Below are 26,011 nucleotides of genomic sequence, written 5' to 3' on the forward strand. Positions count from 1 at the left end.
CCCATCCGGCCCCAGGCTCTAAGAAAAACGAGGGCGATGCAGATTCCATAGCACCCAGGGGTAGACAGGTTTTGGAAACATCTCCTACCTGCTCTCAGAGCAATAAATACCTCAATCCTTCCTTCCACAGGTCAGATGGTGGGAGCCTGCGGGAGTCCCAGGAAGGGTCTCTGACTGATGCATTCCCCAGGCAGGGGGGCACTTCTCATCTAGGTGAGGGGCTCAGGTGGAAAGGAAGAAAAGAGGCAGGAAGAGAAAAAGAAAGGGAAAAACAAGCTGGGTGACAGCACTTCCCAGGGTCCACGTTTAGCAAGGGCCTGCCAAGCCCTGCCACACTCCTCACGGCCATTCCTGGGAGTCCCTGGGGAGTGCCTCCCTCTGCTCGAAGAACTGGGCCCCGTGCCTACCACATGCCATCTGCCCTTTCCCTGCCCTGGTTCTCAGCAGTGTTCATAACTGCTCTGTGACCCCTGCCACCACCAGCCCTGCCTGCCACATCGGGGAGAGCAACCCTTGGTGCGCTGGGCTCTAGCCATTTCCTGTGGCACCTCTGGGCTGCGAGATTTTTGCGACAAGCCCCAGTCACTGTGGGTACATATAGCATCCTCTCCAAGATGCCGGGGTGGGAGGACAGACAGCTCTTATGAACCCGGACATCCTCTGTTAGGAACACGGTGTTTAAAAATTAAAACATTACCTTGCTGGTACAAGGATGCTGCAGGGACCTAAAATCACTGGCATAGGAAGCACTCCAAAATTATCACCAGGTTTTTTTGTTTTTGTTTTTTGCTGTACGCCGGCCTCTCACTGTTGTGGCCTCTCCCGTTGCGGAGCACAGGCTCCGGACGCGCAGGTTCAGCGGCCATGGCTCATGGGCCCAGCCGCTCCGCGGCACGTGGGATCTTCCCAGACCGGGGCACGAACCCGTGTCCCCTGCATCGGCAGGCGAATTCTCAACCACTGCGCCACCAGGGAAGCCCAATCACCAGGTTTTAAGTGAAGGATTTATTGGCTATCACAGAGCAAGATTTTTTTTTAAAATCACATTTCCCCCAAAACAGATGCTCAAATTGAGGGGAAATTGGACTGTTTGTTTGCAAAGGCCCAAAGATGGTCCCAGCATGTCCAGATGCCTGGCAGCAGAGGCGCTGCCTCCCCCAGGTTTCTAGTCCATCACCAACATCTGGGCTGAGAGACACATCCCCACCTGACTGCCACCCCCACCCTGTGCACACAGCCCAGGAGTCAGTCCAGCCAGAAAGGGCCAGAAGCCAGAGTGCTGCCCTCCTAGCGCTGCCTCTGGGCCCAGGCCACCAGGGGCACCTGTCACCTATGTAGCGTCAGAGAATTGCATGCACAGGTGCCACACTCACACAGAGGCTGGGACGAGGCCTTCCAACCTTCAGGTACACCAACCACCACTCGGGAAAGGCCAAGGCCTCTTTCCCCAAGTTCATAATCAATCCTTCCCCGTGTCTGCAACAGCCTTCTGGAAGCTCTCTCCACCCACCTCCAAAATTCAGGAGCTCCAGTGCTCCAAGAGCCTTTGCTTGCCAGCCCCAACTTTCCTGCCCAGACTGTCCCCGAAGAGAATGTTCTTCCTTTCTCTTGCTTCCTACTTGACTCAGGAGACAGCCGTCCTTCAGTGCATTGTTACAGCTGAGCGGAGATAAGATATTCTCTGAACTAATAAAGATGGTTCATGCCCTAGGGCCCATGGTGTCCCTTTGGATGGAAAAACATTTCAAAAAGACGTAAGGCCACTGTGTTTCTCCCCTGGGCCACAAACTCCCAGGAATTCCAAGGGTGAAGCTCCTCACACAGGCCACTATGGAGGAAGGGAGCCTCAGAAGCCAGGCTGGCAGCCCCTTGCCCAGCACAGCACTGGGCACACCAGCCTGGCGCCAAAGGCCATTGCCCTGCCACGGAATCGGCAGCAGCTCAAGCAGGACCTTCATCACCAAGGAGACCGAGCACCATTCAGGAGCCAAACCACGATTCTCCTAAGGACGGGGACGTCCCGGTGACGAGGTGGTAAGTACCACATCAGCCTCATGCTAGTGAACCACTGAACGCTGGGCTCGAGCCAAATACTGCACAATTTTGTGAAAGTCTAGAAATGCTAACTGTCCTCAGGAGCTGCTCAAATCAGGAGAAAATGATGCTGGCTGCATGCACCACTACCCCCCCCACACACACACACACTCCCACACACGTGTGGGGCTCTCCAGCAGGGAAGGCAGGGCTCTTGGGATGAGGCAGCCTGGGGCAAGAGATTGATGTTTGAGAGTCACCAGAAGTCTGAATGGTGCTGACTCCACTGTCACTGGCTGTGTGACCCCGGGGAGTCCCTTAGCCTGTCTGAGCTTCAACTTCCTCCCCTGGGATGTAACACCACTACCTCGCCGTCAAGGATGGTCTGAAGGGCTAGAGACCATGAGCCCAGGGTCAGTCAGGTGGCTCTTCCATAACTTAGAGGGATGCAGAGGTGGGAAACCACCGGGAGAAGCACCGGGGGAATGCAAGGCTGCGACACCAAAGGGCCGCGACAAACCCATGGGTCCCATCATGTCATTTACCCACGAGGGCCAGAATCCCAGGATAAAGACACTGGCAAAGGAGAGAAGACCATTAGGAAGACAAATGTGCCCAGATAGAAAGCCCTCCTGAGAGTGGATTGTTCCAAATTGCTCGTGAGAGCTAACTTGGCAGCAGCAGGCATTTCTCTGGCATGATCTTCCCCGTCCTATGGACCAAGCTTCCGATCCTCTGGAATTAGTATTCGGTGCCGGTTTTGTTCAAAGAGTTCTAACATTTTCTCCATGTCGTGGTCAGCCTCAATCACCTGGAAATTAAACACACAGGTCACAGGGCTGCCCCTGACCTCAACATCAGCCTCCCTTCACTGATGAAGAGAGAGAGACGGGGGCAGGCAGGATGAGGCAGGGAGAGGCAGGGAAGCCCAAGGTCACAGGCAGAGAAAAAGGAAGGTTAGGGCCAAACAGCTCCCGTTACTAGGTCAATCCACATTCTCAACTATATTTTCACTTAAGAATCCACGATAGTTGTCCCTGCGACAAGCTCATGAATGATTTTTTAATCATCATTTGATATCAATCATTTTTCTATAATGAGGGGAAAAAAATAAATTTTCTTTTAAAATCCAGTACAGTAGTATCTCACTTTCCAGCAACCTCACTGCCTGGAAGAGCCATGAGTACAGCGTTTGAGCAGCTCAGACAGATGTCTCCAAGGCCATGCACACAAGTTTGTGCACGGCCCTCCCTCAGATCCCACACCGTACACGCGTTCCTAACAGTCCGAGGGACCCAACGGCCTGCCTAAAGAAAGTCAGCAGCAGCAAATCAGAAAACGAGGGGACAAGGAAGTGGGGAAACACTGATGGGGCAGAAGCATCAACACAGTTAGAAATGGTGAGTGCCAGCAGGAGAAAGGAGGGTAAAAAGCAAACACGGGAATTCAAAGGCATTAGTAGTCTGGGGCAAACAGTCCTACACACCTCAGCACCTCCTAAGGGGGCATCATTGTGTGACAGACCAGAACAGCAACTGACGTTCCTTCAGATGCCCTGGGTCACCAAGAAAAGGTGCAATGAGGCTTTGGGCCTGCCACCCACTGGAGAAGGGACGGGCATGTCAGAAAGACCACCACCCCAAGCGGTTAAGGCCAAAACCCAGGTCCAGGGGCTCCAGCCATCTGGAACACTCCTTTGCTGACAATGCTGGATAAGTGAGATGCTACTGTGCCACCGGGGTAATGACATGGGGACAGGTCACCTTCTCTCAGTTCTGTCCAGCTCACTAAGGCTCAGTCCAGGATGGGGACTGTGAGACAGAGTCCCTTCCGCCCTCCCCGCTTCCTTCTTTCAAATTCTCCAGCTGCAGAGTGGCCGACATCCCCCGAGTCGCTCCTCCTTCTAGAAAAGTCTCCCGCCCTGTTAGGGGGGCTTACCAGAACAGGGGCCGCCACGGGGAAAAGGCTCCCTTTGATGAGCCACTCCTCGTACAGGTGGTGAATAGCATCCAGGTATTCCTGCCGGAGGGGGGAAAAATGCAAGGGCTGTCGGGAGAACATAGGGAGCAGACCTCTCCCCTCCAGGGGTCTCAGAGGCAGGTTAGGTGAATGTCAATGACCACAGGGCAGTGGCTTGGACTAAGGACCTACAACAGCCAACCTGGCTCGGGTGGACAATGATAAACGCGGCCAAGCACTCTGCCAGCCAGCCCAGGTGTCGCAACAGTCAGAAGCGTCCCTCTGGCCACCTGCCCAGCCCTCCAGCGCACTCTGCCCCTCTGGCGCTTTGGACGCATCCTCCCACCTGGCTGCTCTGGTTTCCTGCCCCTTCTCCATCAGCAGGGCCTCTGTTCCTTCACGGGGGCCTGGGAAGCCTCTGAACCTTCCCACCGTCCTTCCCACCAAGAGGACTGTGGCCCTCACTGGCCCAGGAGCCCCACTCGGCTGCTCTCACCCCAGCAGACAACTTGTAACCTATGGATCCTTGAAAGCTTAAGGGCCAACTTCAGAAGGAGGACAAGGTGCAACGCAAGGGAAAAGAGGCCCAGACCCGCCCCTAAGGCATCCATGCCTGCGTGTCCGGTAGGACTGGACGGCACTCTCCCACGAGCAGGCCCCGGCAAACGCTTCCTCAAGCAGCCATCTACCCCCAGCCCTGAGGCTCTCGGGTAAACCACACTGGTGCCTCTTTATCCACCACCACGTTCTCCCTTGGCAACAAGAGACTTGTCCTGGAGGCCTTGTCAGAACCATTAAGACAATGTCCTCAACAACGACTTGGACAACTCCAGATTTGTCCCTTCTTCCGAACATCTGGGTCACTGCACAGAGCTGCCGTGCCCCATCCCAGCTTGGTCCAGCCCCGCCCCATTTCACCCTTCCTCTAATCATTCCTGTCTCCAGATTTCAAAGCAGCTGCCCAGAACGAGGCCTGGGCCTTCACGGCTGGAATCCACCTTGCTAGTGCCTGGGGCAAACAAGGCTGGGTGGGCCTCAGGAGCTGGACTGGCCTTCTAGGACCCCAGTCCAGCCCATCCTGGGCTCAGACCCCCATGATATCCCAGTAAATGCTTGCCCAGCCTCTGTCTGTGTACTTCCAGTGGCATTCACATGGGGCATTCCGCTCAATATTAACTGAGCAACCCCTAGGTGCCAAGGCCTGGGACACATTCTAGGGATGCAGAGGGAATAAGATCTAATCTTAAAAAGTTCATGGTAGTTTTCTGAGGGGTGGGGAGCAAACACATAAAGAAATGTTTCAGAATATTTGTCCTAATGGCTGTGATCATAATAAGCACAGAGGTTGGGGGACCACAATAGAGGGAAGGTCAGAGAAAGCTTCTTGGAGGAGGTGACACCTGAGGCAAAAGAAACCACTAAGGCAAAGGTACATTTCTGTAACTCCCTGGTGAGGGGTGGGGGGAGGGGAGAGGGATCAGGAGGGGGGAGGAGGGGGAGGGGGAGGGGGGGAGGGGGGAGAGGGGAGAGGGGACGGGGAGAGTGGAGGGGGAGAGGGGAGAGGGGAGGGGGGAGAGGGGAGGGGGAGGGGGAGGGGGAAGAGGGGAGGGGGAGGGGAGGGGAGGGGGAGAGTGGAGAGGGAAGAGGGGAGAGGGGAGAGGGGAGAGGGAGGGGGAGGGGGGAGGGGGGAGAGGGGAGAGGGAAGAGGGGAGAGGGGAGAGGGGAGAGGGAGGGGAGGGGGGAGGGGGGAGAGGGGAGAGGGGAGGGGGAGAGGGGAGAGGGGAGGGGGAGAGGGGAGGGGGGAGAGGGAGGGGGAGAGGGATCAGGAGAGGGGAGAGGGGAGGGGGGAGAGGGGAGGGGGAGGGGAGGGGGAGGGGGGAGAGGGGAGGGGGGAGAGGGGAGGGGGAGGGGGAGGGGGAAGAGGGGAGGGGGAGGGGGAGAGTGGAGAGGGAAGAGGGGAGAGGGGAGAGGGGAGAGGGAGGGGGAGGGGGAGGGGGGAGAGGGGAGAGGGAAGAGGGGAGAGGGGAGAGGGGAGAGGGAGGGGGAGGGGGAGGGGGGAGAGGGGAGAGGGGAGGGGGAGAGGGGAGAGGGGTGGGGGAGAGGGGAGGGGGGAGAGGGGAGAGGGAAGAGGGGAGAGGGGAGAGGGGAGAGGAGGGGGAGGGGGAGGGGGGAGAGGGGAGAGGGAAGAGGGGAGAGGGGAGAGGGGAGAGGGAGGGGGAGGGGGGAGGGGGGAGAGGGGAGAGGGGAGGGGGGAGGGGGGAGAGGGGAGAGGGGAGGGGGAGAGGGGAGAGGGGTGGGGGAGAGGGGAGGGGGGAGAGGGGAGAGGGAAGAGGGGAGAGGGGAGAGGGGAGAGGGAGGGGGAGGGGGGAGGGGGGAGAGGGGAGAGGGGAGGGGGAGGGGGAGAGGGGAGGGGGAGAGGGGAGGGGGAGGGGGAGGGGAGGGGGAGGGGGAGAGTGGAGAGGGAAGAGGGGAGAGGGGAGAGGGAGGGGGAGAGGGGAGGGGGGAGAGGGAGGGGGAGAGGGGAGAGGGGAGGGGGAGAGGGGAGGGGGGAGAGGGAGGGGGGAGAGGGGAGGGGGAGAGGGGAGAGGGGAAGAGAGAAAGAGAGAGCATGTGTAGCCACAACTAGTTCTTTATGGCCAGAGCATGAAAGGCAGGGAGTGGAAGGGGATGAAGCCAATCATGCAGGATCTCGGATGGCATGCTACAAGTGGGGACTTTATCCTAGACAGTGGTGAGGCACTGAAGAGGGTGGGGTTAGGGAATTGCATGCGTGGTGCTCTGTACTGGGAACATCACCCAAGCAGCAGTGTGGAGGATGGATTTCTGAGGGGGATGTGGATAGTGAGGGACCAGGGCAAGGAGAGCAGTCCAAGCCTGTTAGACAGCCCTGACTAGAGTTGATGTGGTCCTGAGCCAAAACCCAGAAGGGTGAAGCACTGGGCAGACACTAGTGAGTTTCACCTCCCAGCCAGCCAGGCACTGTGCCAAGCACTGGCAATGCAGCAGCGAGCAAGTGGGCACGTCCTAGCGAGGATCCAGGGGACGGCACAAAGGCAAGCAATTTTCAGGAGGTGGACCAAACAAGCCCTGGGGACACCTGGGCGGGAACGGGAGAAGGGACGCCTCTGAGCCCCGGGGGTGCCCAGCATTGAGTCTGGGGCCACAGGAAGTAAAGCAGACCTGGACACCGCACAGGGTCTCCAGCTCAGAGGAAGTCAGAGTTCACCCTCCAACGTGCTCAGTTCCTGTTTCTCTCCCTGCAACAACAGCACAATGATCTCACAGAGGGTGGGGCCAGGATGGGATGAAGTTGCACCTTTCCCCGGGTTAAAGGGGCTCTTACCAGTGGAATGACCTTTTCCTCTTCCCTGCATCTCATTTTTAGCCTCTGGTAACAGGTCTCAGGAGTGGTCTGGAGATAAACTGAGATTTTAAAAAACATGTATGTGGCTTTAATTACTCTGTTCGTGGCTTGGAAGTGAAAGTGAGGGGTAGGGGGAAGGAAGGCGTGTGGGCAAGGCATGGAGAGAAACATCTGCCAGCAGCCCTGAGCAGGAGAGGCAGACCAGCTGTGTGGCCAAACAGGCATCTTGACCCTCATCCTGACTTTCATTCTCTTTCCATGTCACCAGCCCCACTGGGTCACTGTGAAGCTGAATAGGTTCCGTACATTGACAGAGCTTAGCACAGGGCCTGGCACCCGGCCTGTCTCAGTAACTGTCCAGGTTCTGTCCCTCCTCCCTCCTTTACAAACTAGAAAAAAACCCATCATATCACAATGGACCGAGGGGAAAGCAGTTTGAGGGACTGGCTAGGGTGCTTCTCCAGGAGGGACCAAAAGCCCCAGATTCTATCTGCCCTTTGGGAGAAGGCTGAGTCAAGGTAGGGGAAGAATCGCTCATGGTGAGGGCCCTGCCCACCACCCCCGCTGCTTGGGGCCCAGCCAACCACCTCCTCACTGGGCCCAGGGGAGGGAGGCCAGGGAGGGACTATCTCACCTATCAAGTCAACGGACACGTCGATGTTCCTCACAATCCAGTCAAACCATTCTGACAGGACCACATAGTCCACTTCAGGCATCTTCCCACTGTAACGAGAGTTGTAAGGGTTTTATTATCCCATGAGAAAGTTCCTGGGCTGTGCCATTCCCCCAAAACATCTGGGCACTGCTTTTATTGAAAGGGAACTGCCAAGGGCACCATGACATAGTGTGATCACATGATACTGGGCGGGTAGTGATGACAAGGACCCGAAACCTCCCGACCTCCTGCTGCCCAGGGACAGTTGATGGTATAATGCAGCAAGTATCTTGGCACTGCCCGAAGGGAGAATTCATTTGGGATTTGAACTCCAAGCCAAGGTAGGGGCTATGAAGCCTGTCCCCTGAGAACACGGACAGCGCTCAGGCTGGGAGGTGGAAGAGCAAACCTGTTTCACTTCTAGAAATTTATTTTGTGGAAATAATCGTGGATGTCCTCTGTAGCACTATTTAAAAAATAATGAAAAACTAAATCATGGTACATCTATCTAACAGAAAACCACACAGCAACTGAAAGATGATGCTATAAAATAAAATTTAATGACATGGAAAATGCTCATAATCAAATTCTCATTATTCAATGAAAACAGGAGGATATAAAACTGTGCATATAGCACGACCCAACCATACTTTCAAGAGTATTCATCCACACATTTTGAAAGGAGACTGGAAAGAAAACCACCAAAAGGTTAACAGTGCTTTTCTCTGAACTGTAGGACTACGGGAGACATTTTTTTCTTTATCTCTTTCTGTATTTTCCAAAATTTAACAACATACTAGTTCTCAATTCGGGGCGGGGGTGGGGGGAAAATGACTACATATTTAAAATGATAACTGAAAAAGAAAGAAAGGAAGAAGAAGCCCACAAGTGAGAGAGACCTGGCATCTGTCCTCTAACCTGGAGGAAATGAGCAGGGAAGAGCGGGAGGAGGGGCAGCAGCTGGAGGAAACAAACCAGGCAGCTGCGGGGTGACCCTCAAAGGCCCAGGGGAGGAACTCCTTTCAACATCCTCCACCCGTCTTGAATATCATCTTGGATCCACTCAGAACTGGGTTTGGCAAGGCGGGCTACGGGCGAGTGGAGGTGCCTGAGCTGTGTGCAGCTGGGGGTCTTCTGACTGTTGACTAAAGAAGGGGAGGCGGGGAAAAGAGGCCAGTGGAGCGGGTGGTTTGCAGCTGCCCCCGCCATGGGTGGTGAACTGACTCCCACCTGGGGGAGGGGGAAGGATGGGCGTGAAGGAAGGCGCTCTTAAGATGACAAGCTCAAGCAGCCCTGCCTGGGGGCCCAAACGATGGGGCGGGGCACAGACTGGAGGGGGACATCCTCCCCTAGTCCCTGAGACCACCAGACGCCCTCAGCGCAGAAGAGCTGTGCCTGGCAGAACCGCAGGAAAATGCACGGTGCCCGGGAGAACAGCAGGGGCAGACGGGCAGTTGTCGGCGCCTTGAGGGGTCTCAGGCATCAGACTTCAGCAGGGAGACCAGAGCAGACTAATGTGTGAGGACCAGCACCCGCCCCCACGAATAAGTGGGGGAGGCTTTGTAGGGGAGGGCAGAGGGAGGAAGTCCCAGGACACTGCAGAAGGGCCCAAAATTCAGATACTTAAGGTAACAACTTTGTGATCACACACAGCTCATGTGGTTGCCCATCCCCCAATTCTTTCCTCCTACCTCCTTAAAAGTAGCCCATGATCTATTCAGGGTCCATCCCACAGGCCTGAGTGTTCAGGGAAACCTGACCCCAGCCCAAGCTTCAGAGTAAACTACCTGGTCTGAGGGACGTCCTCTCCGCTGGCCAGGGTGAGTTGATCAGCCCAGGCCGAAGGGCCCAACCTGACCAGTGAGACATGAGAGAGGTTTGCTGGGGTTTATGGAAACCATGCTTCCTCATGCTTAGAAGAGAGAGCCACTGGCAAGACATCCACCCTCTGGCCAGCAATGAGAAGCCCGGTTCTGCCACAGGCATTGTGTCATCAAGAGGGAATCATATTGAGGACACCCACAAGACAGAGCAGGAAAACAGAGAGAAACAGCACTAGGGCCACCGAATGAAACCAACCCCAAAGCCTGCTGTTAAGACAGCCCGTAACAACCTCAGTGTTCAGGCCACTTTGAGCTGGGCTGCAGTTAGCTGCAGCTGAGAGTATTTGACATTCAGACACCAAACCACTCTTCTTGACATGTTTTCCTTCTCTGGAGCAAAGCTGACTCCGAGGGAATGAGGATTTGCCAAAAAGAAGCTGCTGATCAGCCCCACTCGCTCCACCAAACACGCAGCCTGGGCACGCAGCACAGACTGGCAACTCAAGGGTGTGGGCCGGTGAGCAGCACGCGTGGAGGGAAAGCTGCCCAACAGCCTCCTACGTCATGGACGCTGGACAGTTGGTGTGAGACTGCCCCTGAGGACTTCACCGGTGACGGTAAGGCTCAAGGGAGGTTCTGTCAAATCCCAGAGCTGGGAGGATACCCTTAGCTGTGGCCACCGAACTGAGTCACAATTCAGGACACAGGCAGCACAGTGTTAACTAAAACCAAACCAACTGACACCACACAAAGTGCTGGGGGCTGAAAGCCGCTGCTCTGCTGGAACTCGGCCCCAGGTGGTCTCAGGACACCTCCTGGGTGGCTCAGGAACCTCCCACTCCCACCTGGCCCAGGCAAACCTGGGAGGAAGCAGGTCCTCCCTTCCCAATGCTCTCCTTAGAGGTCCTCTAGGCGGCCCCGGGGCAGCCTCCTTGAGGGCAGGGTCGGCAGGCAGACCTCCAGAAAACCCTTCCAAGACTGCCAGGAGCCATGTGCTGGGGGGTCCAGGACAACTGGCCACCGGCTGAGCGGAGTGAGGAAACGGAAGCTGCCTTCCATGATTCTGAGGCATGTCAGGCAGCGGGCGCTGTTTTATCTGTATCTGCAGTTTTCCTCCTAGGAATCTGCCCGGCTCCTCCTGTGTCTGCCTCGAGAATGGGGCGCCCAGCACCACCACCAAGGCACTGCTTTTATTTCCACAAAACACACAGAGGGCAGCACCTCTCTGCAGACCCACCAACGGTGGACTGAGGGGGTTTCACGGTGCCTTCCCCTTATCCTAGGGGGGCAAAATTGAGGTCACGGGTCCACACGAATCCCGCTGTTTTGTCTGGCACGGTTTGCTGTTGCCTTCCCCCTGAGGCCCAGAGAGCATGGGTTAAAACTGAAATCACACACTCAAATGCCAGCCTCCTTGTACACATGACTTTCTTTTGTTTCTCACAAGACCTTGTGAGGTCAATTTTAGCCCCAACTTATAGATGAGGAAAACTGAGGCCCAGAGAAGCTCAGCCCAGCTCTGAGCCAGGGACCGAAGCCTGGCTCTCGGTGGCCCCCAAACCCATATGCTCCTGGCTGCACCACGTGCCCCAACCCCACCTGCCCCGTCTGTCAGCTGAGGGGGCTGCCCCTGGGCCCGTCCAGTGTCTCTCTAGCCTCAGCCTGAGGAAAGCCACCGCTCGCAGGCCCATGACACAGGCAGTGAGTCCCCAGTCCGGCCATGAGTGAGGAGGAGTCCAAGCCCCAGGGCCCATCAGGACAGCAGGAGGACCCGCCTGTTGTTCCAAACGCAGGGTCTTAATGGATGTCCGCAACCCGCTGCCCCAGGTGAGTCAGTGTGTCACTTCCCCAGCTGGGCCCCATGCAATTCCCTTCCTTCTATTCTTAGAAAACACCAACCAGGCAATCCTGTAAAACCTTTGTGTTCAATTAGCCCACAGGGTCGGGCCACACAGTGGCCTGCGTGGCCGCTTTAGCTGCCTGAGTCTTTGTCGCCACCTTCAGCTGTTCATTCCAGCACAGTGCCCACACCTCAGAAGTCCTTCAGGTTCTTTAAGTCTTTAAGGAGACTGTGGAACCAGAATCTTCCTTGGTGGCGATTAACCCCTGGTGGCATAATTGCATGTATGTTCTGCCCACCCCAAACTAGCTGGGGTGAGGATGGGGGCGGAAGAGGCGGGTCTCTCCCTGGAGGAGCTCCTCACTCGTCCGAGGCCCAAAAGGCAAGAAAGCCCTTCCAGAAATTTGGCTTTGGGGGATGCAGAATTGCAGAACGTGGGCTTTTCTGTGCACCCGAGCCTGCAACTGCAGGGAGCAAAGCCACGCCTACCGTCCTTCCTTCCATCCCAGTCCCTCCAGATTCCAAGCCAAGGCTGCAGGGGCTTCTGTGAAAGAGAAAAGGACCAACCCCCAGGCTGAAGGGGCAGCGGCCATGCAGCCCCTGCCTTGTGTAAGGGCTGTCCCCACACAAGCTCCCAGGCAAGAGCTGACACCCCACACAAGCCGTCTTGCGGTTCCCAGTACCCAGCCGAACTTCCACAGGTGGGAACCAAAACATCCTACTCTGGGTATGAGCAAAGGATCCAGCCAAACCCAGTTCAAGGCGTCATTTGGTTTAGGCTCAAAATGATGGTAATCCGTATTTGGGGGGCATGGAAACATCTACCTTGGCAGCACCACTTCACTGTGGAAGGCCCATTGCATGGAGAGGAGCTGGGTTTCTAACGAAAGTGACCAAGAAGAAAGCCCACGTCCCACCCTTCCTCCCACCTGTCACTTCTTTAGCTCTGGCTAGAAATGCTGTTTACTGCGCCTCCAAGAAGAAAACCTGTGGCCTACAGCTGCCTCACTCCTGACCTAGGGATACACCCGGAGACCCTGGAAACAAAGGTAATGCAACAAAACCCCCGACAACCGAAATCTGAAGCCACAAATGTGAAATGAAGAAACTGCAAGTGGTGCAGGAAGCTGAGGAAATCCTGCTCCATGAAGAACTTTCACTCTGGCTGGCCACCTGCCCCAATGCCCCCCAAGGTCTTGCTTTCAATGACCCCTAAGGCCCAGGTGAGGCCCCAAGGAAGCCACGGGGCAAAACTCCCAGGGGAAAGGACCATGACTGGCACAGACAGCCCCTTGCGGGCCACCTGGCTGCTGCCTTCTTCGGAGGCTGCCCCTCCAAGTGTGACGCCAACCAGCAGGATGATAGCTACCCGGGGTGCTTGTCTGCTAGAAATGCAGGCTCTCGGGCCCCACCCGGGAAGCAGCATGGGTGCATTAACAAGACGCACGGAGTCTGTGGGAGAAGCTGAGTGTAGGGCCTGGGTGGAAAGGGGCAGAGGCCTGGTCCCCCGGAGCCAGCACACTGGGGGCTCCCCTGGGCCTGAAGCCTCTGGCCTTACAGAGAGAAATCTAGATGTCTCACCATTTCCTCCTTCACCGCTGCCCCACAGAGCAGTGTGCAGGTCAGCCCCCCGGTCAGTTTCCTGCCCAACCAGGAAGGAGCAAGGCCTTCGAACCCCACGTGGTTCCTGATCTGCCAATCACGGTCAACAGTGCCCCCCTCAGTGCTGCCTGGAGGGTTCAAACGGAAGGACAGTAACTGCAGCTCCTGCCCACGGGTCCCTGCCCTGCCCCTCAACCACATGAGCCATGCCTACTCTCAGATAAGCTGCACCAGTCCCACAAGTGAATGGCCTGCACTGGGAAGGTGCCTCTTGGTGTCCCTGCCCTTGGATCTCTGCCGCCCAAAACTCAGGCTCTCTGGGGAGTATGGCTGAGTGAGGGGGACTCCCAGCCACGTGCTGAACACACCAGTTGTTACAATCACAAGGATATGTTATGGGATAGAATGCAAAGACTTCGCAGAGAAGTCTTCAAAGAAATTTCCAGTTAGTTAGCCGGCTGCTTCGGGTACGCAGGCTGGGAAAACCTGCAGGGAAGCGGCCGCCTGGGTGAGCGTTTCTCTGCCTTTGGAGACTTCAGGGAAAGGGTTTGAGGAGCACTGCCTTCTCCCATCTCCCTGAAACCAAAGTGGCGGATGGCCTGGCCCCCCAGGGTGCCACAGTGATCCCTCGGGCCAACCCACAGCCTTTGGGCTCCAACAAGTGATACCAGAGATCAGTCTCGAGGCTCCAACAACATCTTCAAGGAAATCCGTGCCCTCTGGAGGCTGTGTGAACTTAAAACAATTAGGTCCCGGGAACAGAAACAAGGATGCTGTGAATTTCTTCTGTGGTTCACTGTCCCACAGAAATCCTACCCACAGATGCCAGGCATTCTGGGAGGGCCAATGGGAGGTGTAAATATGAAGGAAAAGAGCCCCCCAAAATGAAAAGCTACAGCCTTTTCCTACCCACGAAACAGCCCAGGGCAAGGCCCCATTAAATGGACCAGTGACCTGGACCACAGCCACGGAGGTCAGGGAACAGAGAACCACCCATCAGAAGTGCTGAAATGAAGGACCATAGGTGTGAGGAACCAAAGCCCGGGACATCAGCTAAAATTTAAAACTGCGCCCGGAACAAGCAACACAAGCAGCTCCTGGGCAAGCTCACCAGACGTTAGGCAGCCTATGTGGGGAGGGGGGTCCAACTGGCAAATTTCGTGAAGACCACGGTGGGCAAGGGACACAAACCTTAACCAGGCAACCACTCCAAAGGCTTTCCAGAGATGGACAACAGAATCAGAGAGGAGACGGGCTCAGAGAGGTTCAGGAACCTGGTTGTGCTCACAATGTCTCCAGAGCCAGGATGGAACTGAAGTGCACTTAAGTCCACCCTCCACTCTCTCCCCTTGACTTCCAGTCATTCCATTCCAGGTCACCCTCTTCAAAAAGAGCCACTGGCTGCCACACAGAACTAGCCAGGCTGACTGCGACTAGAAAACAGAGACAGCCCAGCTACGCGAGGGTCACAGGGAATCCCACCCACTGCCGGGGTCCGCAGTAAATGAACACCGGAGGGGTTCCCTCGTCCTCCTCTCTCCTCTCCTCTGACCGTCCTCCCTGTGGCAGAGGCACTAATGAGCAGGAGCAAGGGAGGGCGAAGGGCTGTGTAAACCTAGCAGTGGGCACACCAGCCCCACTAGACACGCAGGCAGCCAGGTGCGGATGGGGCTCCAGCATCAGGAATGCTGCCTGCTGGAAGGGTAGAGCCCACAAGGAAGTTCTGAGGTCAAAGGACAAAGCTACAGTCAGGACTCGCCCTGGCTGCCAACCCCGACCCCATAGCACTGGGGATGCTTGGAGTGGGTAGGGGCAGAGGCTCTCACCCTGGGACCACACAGGCTCTAGGTCACGACCCTTGGCAGCTCAGGACCCAGGGAGAAGCCTTTTTGTGGCACCCTCAGAGGAAGGGGTATGAAACAGCTGGGGGCCAAGTTGGGCTGGAGACCAAAGACCAGCCACAGGTCCTGACACTCAGCAATAGCTAACAAGTATCACCCAGGTGCCAGCTCTGTGCTGGGTACCAGCTAGGCCAGCAAACCAGACATGCTCCCTTGCCTTCAAGGAGCTTATGGTCCAGTTGGTGGGACATGCAATAGACAAACAAGTAAATAGATACTAAGTTAAACCACATAAAACTGCCATTTTTGTAGGTCAAAATTGGTCAAGTGTTAACAATTTCATATGGTTCAACCTAATTAGAAGTTGTCTTGAATACCACAAGAAAATCAACAGAAAGAATTAGAAGTTGTCTTGAATACCACGAAGAAAACCAACAGAAAGAAGTAATTAAGAATAACAAGAGGGGCTTCCCTGGTGGCACAGTGGTTGAGAGTCTGCCTGCCAATGCAGGGGACATGGGTTCGTGCCCCGGTCCGGGAAGATCCCACATGCCGCGGAGCGGCTGGGCCCGTGAGCCATGGCCACTGAGCCTGCGCGTCCGGAGCCTGTGCTCCGCAACGGGAGAGGCCACAACAGTGAGAGGCCCGCGTACCGCCAAAAAAAAAAAAAAAAAGGATCCACCTGCCAACACAGGGGACGTGGGTTTGAGCCCTGGTCCAGGAAGATCCCATGTGCCACAGAGCAACTAAGCCCATGCGCCACAACTACTGAGACTGAGTTCTAGAGCCCATGAGCCACAACTACTAAAGCCCGTGCGCCCCAGAACCAGTGCTCCACAACAAAGAGAAGCCACCGCAATGAGAAGCCCACACACCGCAACCAAGAGTAGCCCCCGCTCACCACAACTACAGAAAGTCCGAGCACAGCAGCGAAGACCCAACGCAGCCAAAAATAAAGAAAAGAAAAGAAAAAAAAAGAATGAGAGGCTCAACCCACCTAGACAGGGAGGCTGGGACCACAGCTGCAGATGGGAGGGAACGGGGAGCCAGGGTGTAGAGAGTGGAAGGCAGATATCAGGACCAGCTCTGTGAGGGAGTGAAGCTCAAAGCTACCAAGAAGGGAGAGGCAGAGAAGAAGCTGCAGCCCATTCCCCAAGACCCCCAAACATCAGCAGTCAACTGAGCGCAGGAGTGGAGGACCCCACACCTCTGAGGCCACAGCACTGAGGGCCACCAGAAGCCCCCCCACCTAGGTCTGTGTGACAGAGTCTGCTCCCATGAGGGCAGAAGACAGCTGTGAGTGAAACCACAACAAATATCATGCACACTGCTGGACGGATTGCTCTAGTCGATCTGAATCTTCACCCCTCCCTGTCTCCTCCCACTTTTCCATGTAACCCACAGGGCCCTGCCCCCTCTCAGACTGGGGTGGGCTGGTGTGACCTGCTTTGGCCAATGGATGTTAGCGAACATGAAGCAGAGACCTGAGAAAGAACTACGGTGCTTTTGATCTGCCATCACCACGAGACGTGAATGCCCAGGCCAGCTTGCCCGTCCCAGGAGGAGGATCAGCAAGCAGATGAGAGATGAGTCACCCCAGTCACCCTCACCGGGCCACCCTAGACCAGCCAACCCCTGGTCATATCATTGAGCCAGCCAAGGTCAGCAGAGCCGTTGGGTCGACCGCCCTGGACGGCCAAGCCATCAGTGCAGACAGCTGTCTGTCACTGAGGTTTCGTGGTTGGTTGTTACACAGTAGGTACTCAGTATGTGTCAATTAGATAAAGAAGTTCCAATTTCATTTCTAAAAATTTAATAGCTTAAAAAATTATCGATTGTGCAAACTACGGTACCTTCTATACAAGTTTTCTACAAAAACGTATCTTGCGCTGTGAATCGACCGCTCCATCAACCGTACAGGCAATGTCTACAAGAAAACAAAAAGTGATTCACTAACTCAGGCAAAGAGGAAGGGGTCAGGAAGCCTTGAAGAATGCCTGTTGCTCCCCCTGCCTATGGTCTATGCTGAATACGAGAACTGAGAAGCCTCTGGAGAGGGAGGTGGACACCAGAGAACCGTGTGTCCCACGTTAGGCTCCCTGGGCCCTGGACCCTCCCCATACCATACCCTGAAGCTCAGTGGTCAGTGCAGCAAGGCCGGGTGGAGGGCCTGTCAGCAGCAGCCTCCTTCACAGGAGGGGTGAGGCTCCACTGGACTGTGGGTTTGGGGAAGTGCTAGAAAAACTGCCAAGTGCCCCCCGGGAAAGTGGTGGCAAGCACGAAGTGTGGTGATTATCATGGACCTAAATAGGATGCATTTGCTTAAGCAGAGGCAGAGCTCCGAGAGGGCTGGGCTGTGGCTTTAGGGAACCCCACCAGCATGCCTGCCAACTTCACCGCCTCCTCACAGGGCTGGCTGGGGATCACTGCAGCCCTCCAAAGCTGGAAAGGACTGTGCCCAGGAAGAGGGAGGACGGCACTGACGTGGCCCCTCTCTGCCAGCATGCACACACCCTCCACAGAAGGCCTTTTCCCTTTGTCCACAGTGTCCCATTGGGAAGCCGGAGGTGCTCTTACTCTTGACACCAAGTGGGCAAACACTGCTCTCACTCCGCCTGGCCCACAGCACCCAATGGGACCTGGACCAGCAAATCAGAGGCTGATGTAAAGCCATAACCCAGGAATTTCCGGACTCTCCTATTTGTCTATCTGTCCCTCTGCCTTCTTTTCTATTTTTCAGTCCTCTCCTTACTTATGACTCTCTGCTGCCCATCTTTTGCTAGGTCCCCATTTATCCCTCTCTCCTTCTCCTCCTCTTTCCTAGTCCGTCCATCTCTCTTTCTCTGCCTCCTTCCTGATAGATTTCCTTAAACAAAAGAACACACATACAGCCCATTATATTCAGATATACTAGATACAATTTACATTTGCAATCGAGTGCCCACTCAGGAAAAGTAGGGAGCATGCCAACCTCAGACCATACTCTGACATCTATCTTTTAGACAGATTTTTGGGGAGACAGAAATTCATATGGTTCTGCTCATATCTTTTTCTATTATTAAAAGACACAGATTTGTAGAAGAATGATAGCTATGGTTGCAAGTGCCCAGCCTTGCATCAAACCACTGAATGGCTGTGTCAGAGAAACTGGCTGATGGATCTCCCGTCTCCTTCAAGGAGAGCCTCCAAAGCCAGTCTCTTAGGTGGTACTTGCCATTCTGAACCACAGGTGCCAATCGGATCTCTCAGCCAGCCTTTCTTCTAAGAGACTCTGCCCCTATTCACACCCTGCTGATGGAAGGGGCCTAAGTGGACGTGTTTGCGACCTGCCTCAATACCTGACTGGACCAGGGCTGGACACCTGACCCAAGCTGAGCCAATCAGATTCTTTCTCTCAAGAACCTGAACTGAGAATGTGAACAAGCCTTGTGAAGGTTAGATCAGCAGTTCTCATGCAAACGAATTTGCAAATAAATAAGGGATGTGTTAAAATCACCTGGAGAGCTTGATAAAACCCAGATTGCTGGGCCTCACCTCAGAATTTCTGATTCAGCAGGTCCAGGATGGGGCCAGAAAATGTGCATTTCTAACAAGTTTCCAGGCGCTGCCGCTGCTCCTAGTCCAGGGACCACACTTTGAGAAGAGCTGAGTTAAAGGGAGTTGAGCCCAGGAGCGGTCGGGTCATGAAGACTCGGGCTTACATGGCATCAAAGCAAGTTCTTGGCTAGCTGAAGTTGGTGGGTGGGGGCACTGGAGGCTGGTCCTCAGAGAGCTGTAGGAACAGAGACCTTGGCCCCAGAGACAGAGGAGGTTGAGCAGCTCTGAAGGCCCAGCAGGGCTTCCTTGTGAGGTTTCCCTTCCTGGCAACCACATGCCACTCATGTGAAGAAAACTGTGTTTAAGAAGGTTGAAACCATGGGCTTCCCTGGTGGTGCAGTGGTTGAGAGTCCACCTGCCGATGCAGGGACACGAGTTCATGCCCCAGTCCGGGAAGATCCCACATGCCGCAGAGCGGCTGGGCCTGTGAGCCATGGCCGCTGAGCCTGCGCGTCCAGAGCCTGTGCTCCACAACGGAAGAGGCCACAACAGTGAGAGGCCCGCGTACCACAAAAAAAAAAAAAAAAAAAAAAAAAAAAAGAAGGTTGAAACCAAGCATCTGAAATGTACCTGAGGACGAGTGTGCTGGTCCAGCATGGTGAGCTGCACGTATGTCTGCAGCGTGAGGCCCCATCGACAGGCGTCCCGGTACATCAGACCCTAAAGAGGGGAGAATGCAGTGCTCTATCTGTAGGACTCCCAGCCCGGTCACAGAGTGGACAGAGACAGACAATGGAGCAGTTACAGGACAGCCTGGGAGCAGCTATAATAGAATCCTATATAAAGTCCCAGGGAGCATTCATTCAGGCATTCAATCATGTTCACTGAGCCCCTGCAGCCTGCTCTCTATCCGGCAGCCAGTGAGCCTGTTATACTACAGGAGCCAGTTATCATCACTCCCCTGTTCAGGACCCTCCCTGGCTTCCCACCGCATTCACAATGAAATCGAAAGCCCTTACCAAGGCCCACAGGGCCCTAGACAATCACTTCCATCTTCTCTTGTCTCTAACCATTCTTCCTTTGGCTCTGTGAGCTTCCAACCACATGAGCTTCCTTAGTGTTACCCAAACACCCAAGTGCGATTTCAACGCAGTGCCTTTGCTGTGCCTTCTGTCTGAACACTCTCCCCCAGATACCTGCACTGCTCCCTCCCACGCTTTCTTTAGGTTTCTGCTCAAATGTCACTTTGTCAGAGACGCCTTCCCAACCATCCTCTCTAAAACAGAATCCACCCCCTCAATCGCTCTCTACTGCCTGTAGATACAAAATACTTCCTGCTCCATGTTCCACTTGCTAATAATCCTATTCTGCTCTTTTCCACATTTTTGCTTCTTTTTCTCTTGGTGCTAACTAATGAAACTCCGGGGCTCTGCATTGAAAACTGCAAACTCCTAACTGCAGGTGAAAGAATCTCAGAAAAGTTAGGAGAAACACTCCCTCTTGCCTGACAGCTGCAGGAAAAAAGACCTTTCTGCATCAGAAAACCGATTCAGATCAAGTGATGAACTGAGACTTTTCACAAAACTATCAATCTTGCTCCTCTGTCTAGAGTGGAAACTTGTGTAAAAATATCTAATTCTGTTGTTTTTTTTATTATAAAACTGTCATTGGGGCTTCCCTGGTGGCACAGTGGTTGAGAGTCTGCCTGCCGATGCAGGGGACACGGGTTCGTGCCCCGGTCCAGGAAGATCCCACATGCCGTGGAGCGGCTGGGCACGTGAGCCATGGCCGCTGAGCCTGTGCATCCGGAGCCTGTGCTCCACAATGGGAGAGGCCACAACAGTGAGAGGCCCGCGAACCACACACAAAAAAAAAAAAAAAAAAAAAAACCTGTCATTGGCGATGCTCTTTGTGCCACGGATGCTCAGACTTCTGAGACTGGGACTGGGTCCTGTGAATGTCACCTCTAACCCCTAACGTCTGCAACTCTAGTTGTCTTACATAACGATCCAGCCCTGGTTCCTCCCGGTTTCCTAGAAGACAGGAATGTTTCTGAGCTTCCTTGTATGCCCACGACTGGCATTCCATCTTCTCCCCCTTGCTGAGAGGTGAAACTCTTTTCCCGTCTCTGGGATTCTTTATTCAAAAGCTCTGAGAGGTTTTGTCTTATTTAAATAATATCCTTTTACCTGCTTTAGATGCCTTCTTGGCTCCTGTCACCACCCACCGTATCACACACTTTTTAATTGCCTTCTGCCTCCCCACACTGGGATATTAGGGCCAGCAGAGCAGAAGCTTCAAGGCGTTCACCGCCCCAGCATCTAGAATAGTGTCTGGCACATGGCAGGCATGCAACGAATACTGGCTGAATCAATCAGTGAACAAGCAGCTACTAAGTGCTCAGCACTGTGCTATGTTCTAGCAAAAAAACGGTGAGCCAAATCAGACACAGTCCCTGCCCTTAGCGGAACTCAGAGTCTAAAGAACCACACAAGGAGATGCCAGTTGTGTTGCTAGAAATGAGGGGACAGCACAGCCTCCCCCTAGTCCAAGGTTCAAACCTAGATCTGTCATTTACCAGCTGTGTGACCTTGGGCAACCTATTTCAGCCACGGTTTCCTTACCTGAAAAACGAAACTAATCGTTCCTCCATCATGGGACAGGAGCCCAGAACCAACATCCCTTTCTTGAGCTCACTCTTACAGGACCCAGACTCCACCCACCTCTTTCAAGCAGCCAGAGTTGAGCCTTCTGAACGGGGAACGAGGTGGGGGGGGCACAGGCACATTACAGCCCCTACTTGCTAGGTCCACCCTTGGGAAAGCGGACTGGTAGCTTCAGGGTGAGCCTGAGGCCGCCCCTGGGCATTGGCAAGTGCAAACCCCAATCAGAGGTTTACCAAGGAAGCTAGTTACTTAGGGACAGGTCCTGGAGGGCTAGGCCTGAGGAGACCTGGGTTTCTTCTAGGAGAGGGTGGGGTAAGAATGAGCAGCAGGAGAAGGACCACCCGGTAGCTGGGGCCGACCACTTGGGATAGTTTGGGATAGCTGAGAGGAGGTCCCTGGGCTCCTTACATGCCCAGCCAGGCCTCAAAGAACCCTGGCCTCAGACCATCGACATGCTGCCATTTTCCCTTTGTCCCCTCCCTCTCCCCCACCACCCACCGAAGAGCAAGGACACGTCTGGACAGGGTGCAGGCTCAGGCACCAGCAGCGCTGTGCCTGTGCACTTAAGGGGCAGCTGGCGGTTCACACATAGAACACACTCACCAGAGGATTATGGCCTCGGACATTTCTCCACTTGGGCACGGGCTCCGTTAACACCTGTCAGGAAAGAAACCATCAGAAAGTTGCTGCTCCTCAGTTCTGAGCTCTGTGAAGGCTCGTGTTAGGGGTGGGATGGGGGAGAGAGTCAAGATTTGGGCGCCCAGGGTGGGCCAAAATAGTGGAGCAACCCTCCCTGCGAGGCCACAACTCCATGCAGACGTGGCTCCAGGCGCAGCTTCAAGAAATGACTTGAGAACCACTCTGTCCACCCCTGTATACGAGCATATGCACACGCCACTTCTCCTGCTGCCACGGGAGCTCCCCGGGGGCAAGTGGGTTCTCCCAATCCCCCCTCCATGTGTTCCACCCTGCCCCTTACTGCCCACCACATCAGGAAGGCAGGGAGGTGAGAGAAGCCAAGAGGGAGGCTGCTTCTTGCACTTCAGGCTGCAGCTTGCACCCAGCTTCCGGCCTGGGGGCCTCCAGTGACCTTGGCAGCGTGCTCCGCCTCCCCTTCCTCCCTCTGAGCTCTGTGTTGGGCACACTGCCGGCAAAGAGTCCTGTTTCTTTAGTAGCCTCCCTAAGCTGTGCAGGTGTGTGCTGGAAAGGATTTAAATGGTGCCCTTGGGACTTCCCTGGTGGTCCAGTGGGTAAGACCCTGCGCTCGCAATGCAGGGAGTCCGGGATCGATCCCTGGTCGGGGAACTAGATCCTGCATGCATGCCGCAACTAAGGAGTCCGCCTGCCGCAACTAAGACCCGGCACAGCCAAAATAAATAAATAAGTAAATGGTGCTCTTGGGGCCAAGCTTTGGAGAATATCCGGATCCCTCTGGGGACCTTCAAGTCCATGGGAGTAGGTGCCACAGGTCACAAGAGACCAAAGGAAAGCAAGGCATGAGCCCCCTGAAGAGTAACCTCCCCCCACCTTTTACCCCTCTGTGCCTTTGCTCATGCTGTTGTTCTGCCCAGTATGCCCACCTCACCTCATTTCACCTCAACTTTCATTACATGCAAAACTCCTATACATCCTTCAGAATCCAGTTCAAATATCCCTTCCTCTGTGAATCATTCCCTGCTCCTCCCAACCTCCCTCTCCTTCTTCTGCGTCTTCAGCACTCTGGTCCTATCCGCTGAGTAGCATATGCTGTACCACTCAGGCCCACCAGAGGCTGGGACACAGGCAGCCTTGACCTGTGCCCCATCTGCGGCACTGTCACTCAACAAATACTGAGCACCCACTGTGCCAGGTGCCACGCTAGGTACCAAGGATTCAGCAAGAGAAAAACCACCCCAGCCCTGCCTTCATGCTTTCAACTTTAAACTTACTGGGGAAGCAGACATTAATCAGGTCATCACAGAAAGCAACACATATTTTCAAACCCCGAGTAGTAGTACAAAATAAGGGTACAGAGGAGCCAGAAGAACCTACACCATGGAGGGTAACCTAGCAGGGGAGGTCAGAGAGCAGAGCTGAGATCTGAAGGCTGGGTGGTTTTCCTAAAGCCAAAAAAGCTCTGCATACTATAGAGCCAAACAAGGGCATGGCCCCTGGAGCAGACAGCCTGGGCTGGGACATGGCACCACATGCACTAGCCGTGCGACCCCGGCCAAGCCATGTCACCTCACTGAGCCTCAGTTTCCTCCTCTGCAACTGAAGTAATAACAGGACCTGTCTCATAGCGACTACTCCTGTAAGAATGAAATCAATTAGATAATATAACGACGTCTCAACACAGTGCCTGGCATAGAGTATTACCCTCATTAGCTGTTCACTCTCCTTGCTGATGGTATTGTTGTTGTACATTGGCTCCAAGGTGTTCAGTGAGAATACATGTGCTTCTGAAGTGTCAGGGAGAGTTACACAGCTCAGGACAGGTGTGTCGGGAGTCCCCCAGACGCCCGCCTCCCCGGGTTGGAGGACTCACAGGACTCAGCATATAGTCATACTCATAGCTAAGGTTTATTACAGTGAGAGGTTACAAAGCAGAATCAGCCAAAGAAAAGGGTGTGTGGAGCAAAATCTGGGGGGAAACCAGGCACAAGCTTCCAAGGGGCCTCTCCCTCCTCTCACACAGGACGCACTCCCCCAGCAGCATTTCTATAGGGCAGGTCCAGTTTGCACCCTTTATAAACGCACCAAGCTTTTGCAGGTTCCTTCAAACCTGGTGTGGAAGCCATACCTCGATGTCAGTTGTGTTGGAGAAGAACTCCAGGCATGTCGTCTTCCCGCTTGCAATATTACCCTCGACACATATCTAGCAAAAGACAAACGCATGTTAGGACCAGAAATCGACTGTCTGGGGGAATACCAGGAAGAATTTCTAGGGAAGGGGTCAGGTGAACAGCATAATTGGTTCAGCCCAAGACTTCAGTGTGTACACAAAAATCCCTCTGGAGGAAACCCCCAGGGTCCTGTTGTTAGTAATAGCAACCACCCGATCCTTCCCCTCAGTGGCAGGCTCCAGGCCCACCGCTGCTGGCCACCAGGCCACTGCCCTCCGGGACAGACACTCCCTTAGGTCAACCCCTAGACCCCACACAGCTTGCCCTCGGCCGCGCTAGCTCCGCCCTTCCCTAGCTCAACTCCTCAGACTGTTAGATTTTAGGCCTAAATGTCCTGCCTCCTTCACCAGAACCTAATGGCTTTAAGGATGGGAAGCATGTGTACGTTACCTTGAATCTGCACTGCTCTGTGCAGAAAAACATGCTTGGCCTGGACTGGAAGGTATGAGGACAGGAGAAAAGGACTAAGATGGGCAACATACAGCAATCCTGCACTTAACCTTGCCAGAACCTGAGAAGCGGGTTCTAACATTTTCACAGAAGAGAAAAATGAGGCTCTAGAAGGGCACAAGGCAAGGAGCAGAGCTTGAACGCTCACTCTGCTCACACCAAGTGTACTGGGGCGAAGGGGCTGTCTGGGCACTGGTGGGAGGAGTCTACCCATAAGAAAGACAAGGAGCCTCCTACACGGACCCCACTGCAGGGAAAGAAAGCTACTGAAGCTGTGGTTCAGTCTTACGTATGTGCTAGAATCACCTGGGAACTTTTAAGAATCCACAAAAGGAAGCCACAACCCAGGCCAATTCTGGCATGATCTCAGGGTGGGACTCAGGCCTCAGTACCTTGGAAAGCTCTCCAGGTGATTTCAACATGGAGGAAGCTGAGTACCACGGACCCATGGCAGGGTTTCTCAATGAATGGTCCGCAGACACCCTGCTCCAGAAGCACCAGCGGAGCACCCAGACCCTCTGAATCAGACTCTGGGTTGGGACCCTTGAACCTGCTGCCCAGCAATTCTGACAAGACGCTGCTCAGCCAGGACTGCTGGTGACATGGGCCAAATGGCTTTGGTTCCATCAGACCACGAGAGGAAATGGGCAGTTCCACATATGTGAGAAGACAAACTTGCCCTTGACAACACATATTACATGTCCCCTGGGGTACACACAGCCAGGGGGGACCTGTCCTGCTGCACAGTGACCTTTACACCCAGGTTGGAAGCACCCACAGAGAAACATGGGCCACTTAAGTGACTTGCCCCAGGTGCCAGGGTTGGCAGGGGAAAGAGCTGGAATTCACACCTAGGCCTGGCAACTCCCTTCTCATGACCCCAGTGGAGCCTCAGTCACACCCTGCATAAAACACAGGGGCACAGTGGGCTGTCTCACCTTGCCCCACCTCTACAAACTCTCGCCAGCAACTGGACTCTTTCTCAGTTGGCTGAGAAGATTTCCTCCTGCCTTGATCCTAACGGCTACCTAGGAGAGCTAAACAGACAATCGCAGTTCCAAGAGGCCTGGCCCTCCAATCCGGGCTCCCTGTCAGCTTACTCCTTCAGCACAAGAAAACACAGTGAATGTGCAAAAAGGGAGACCCCGTCAGGGCACCAGTGGCTTTTATTTTTATCGTTGTTCTTTAAAGGAAACAACTTTTCCTAGATATTTAAAAAGAGCTCAACCTAGACATCATTCTGCACAGAATGTTTCTTTCCTGTTCATTGCAAGGAACGTGTTGTTCAGATGAGACATTCTTCCAAAAATACATGTTCCTATTCCCACCACGAAATCCTGAAAGTTGGTAAATCT

The 26,011-nt window shown here is 54.6% G+C and overlaps 1 protein-coding gene across 3 annotated transcripts in view; it reads right to left on the reverse strand.

Annotated features, from left to right (window-relative positions):
- Nucleotides 1-990: 990 nt before the first annotated feature.
- The window catches only part of TK2 (thymidine kinase 2), a 30,767-nt gene continuing 5,746 nt past the window's right edge, over nt 991-26,011 (reverse strand). Inside the window, exons 3-11 of one of the 3 annotated variants that reach the window (XR_009530584.1) lie at nt 24,104-24,178; nt 21,925-21,978; nt 19,286-19,375; nt 16,972-17,045; nt 7,992-8,080; nt 7,337-7,416; nt 3,973-4,053; nt 3,521-3,589; nt 2,760-2,845 (exon numbers count right to left, since the gene is read on the reverse strand). Coding sequence is in view for 2 of the 3 variants with exons in the window: in XM_060083503.1 (XP_059939486.1) it covers nt 2,747-2,845; nt 3,973-4,053; nt 7,337-7,416; nt 7,992-8,080; nt 16,972-17,045; nt 19,286-19,375; nt 21,925-21,978; nt 24,104-24,178 (642 nt within the window). In the remaining variant the exon portion in view is untranslated. Of the gene's footprint in view, nt 2,846-3,520; nt 3,590-3,972; nt 4,054-7,336; nt 7,417-7,991; nt 8,081-16,971; nt 17,046-19,285; nt 19,376-21,924; nt 21,979-24,103; nt 24,179-26,011 lie in introns of all 3 variants that reach the window. The other 2 variants (XM_060083503.1, XM_060083504.1) reach the window with 2 other exon arrangements.

Source organism: Mesoplodon densirostris, chromosome 19 (assembly GCF_025265405.1).
Source record: "Mesoplodon densirostris isolate mMesDen1 chromosome 19, mMesDen1 primary haplotype, whole genome shotgun sequence".
Lineage (NCBI taxonomy): Eukaryota > Metazoa > Chordata > Mammalia > Artiodactyla > Ziphiidae > Mesoplodon > Mesoplodon densirostris.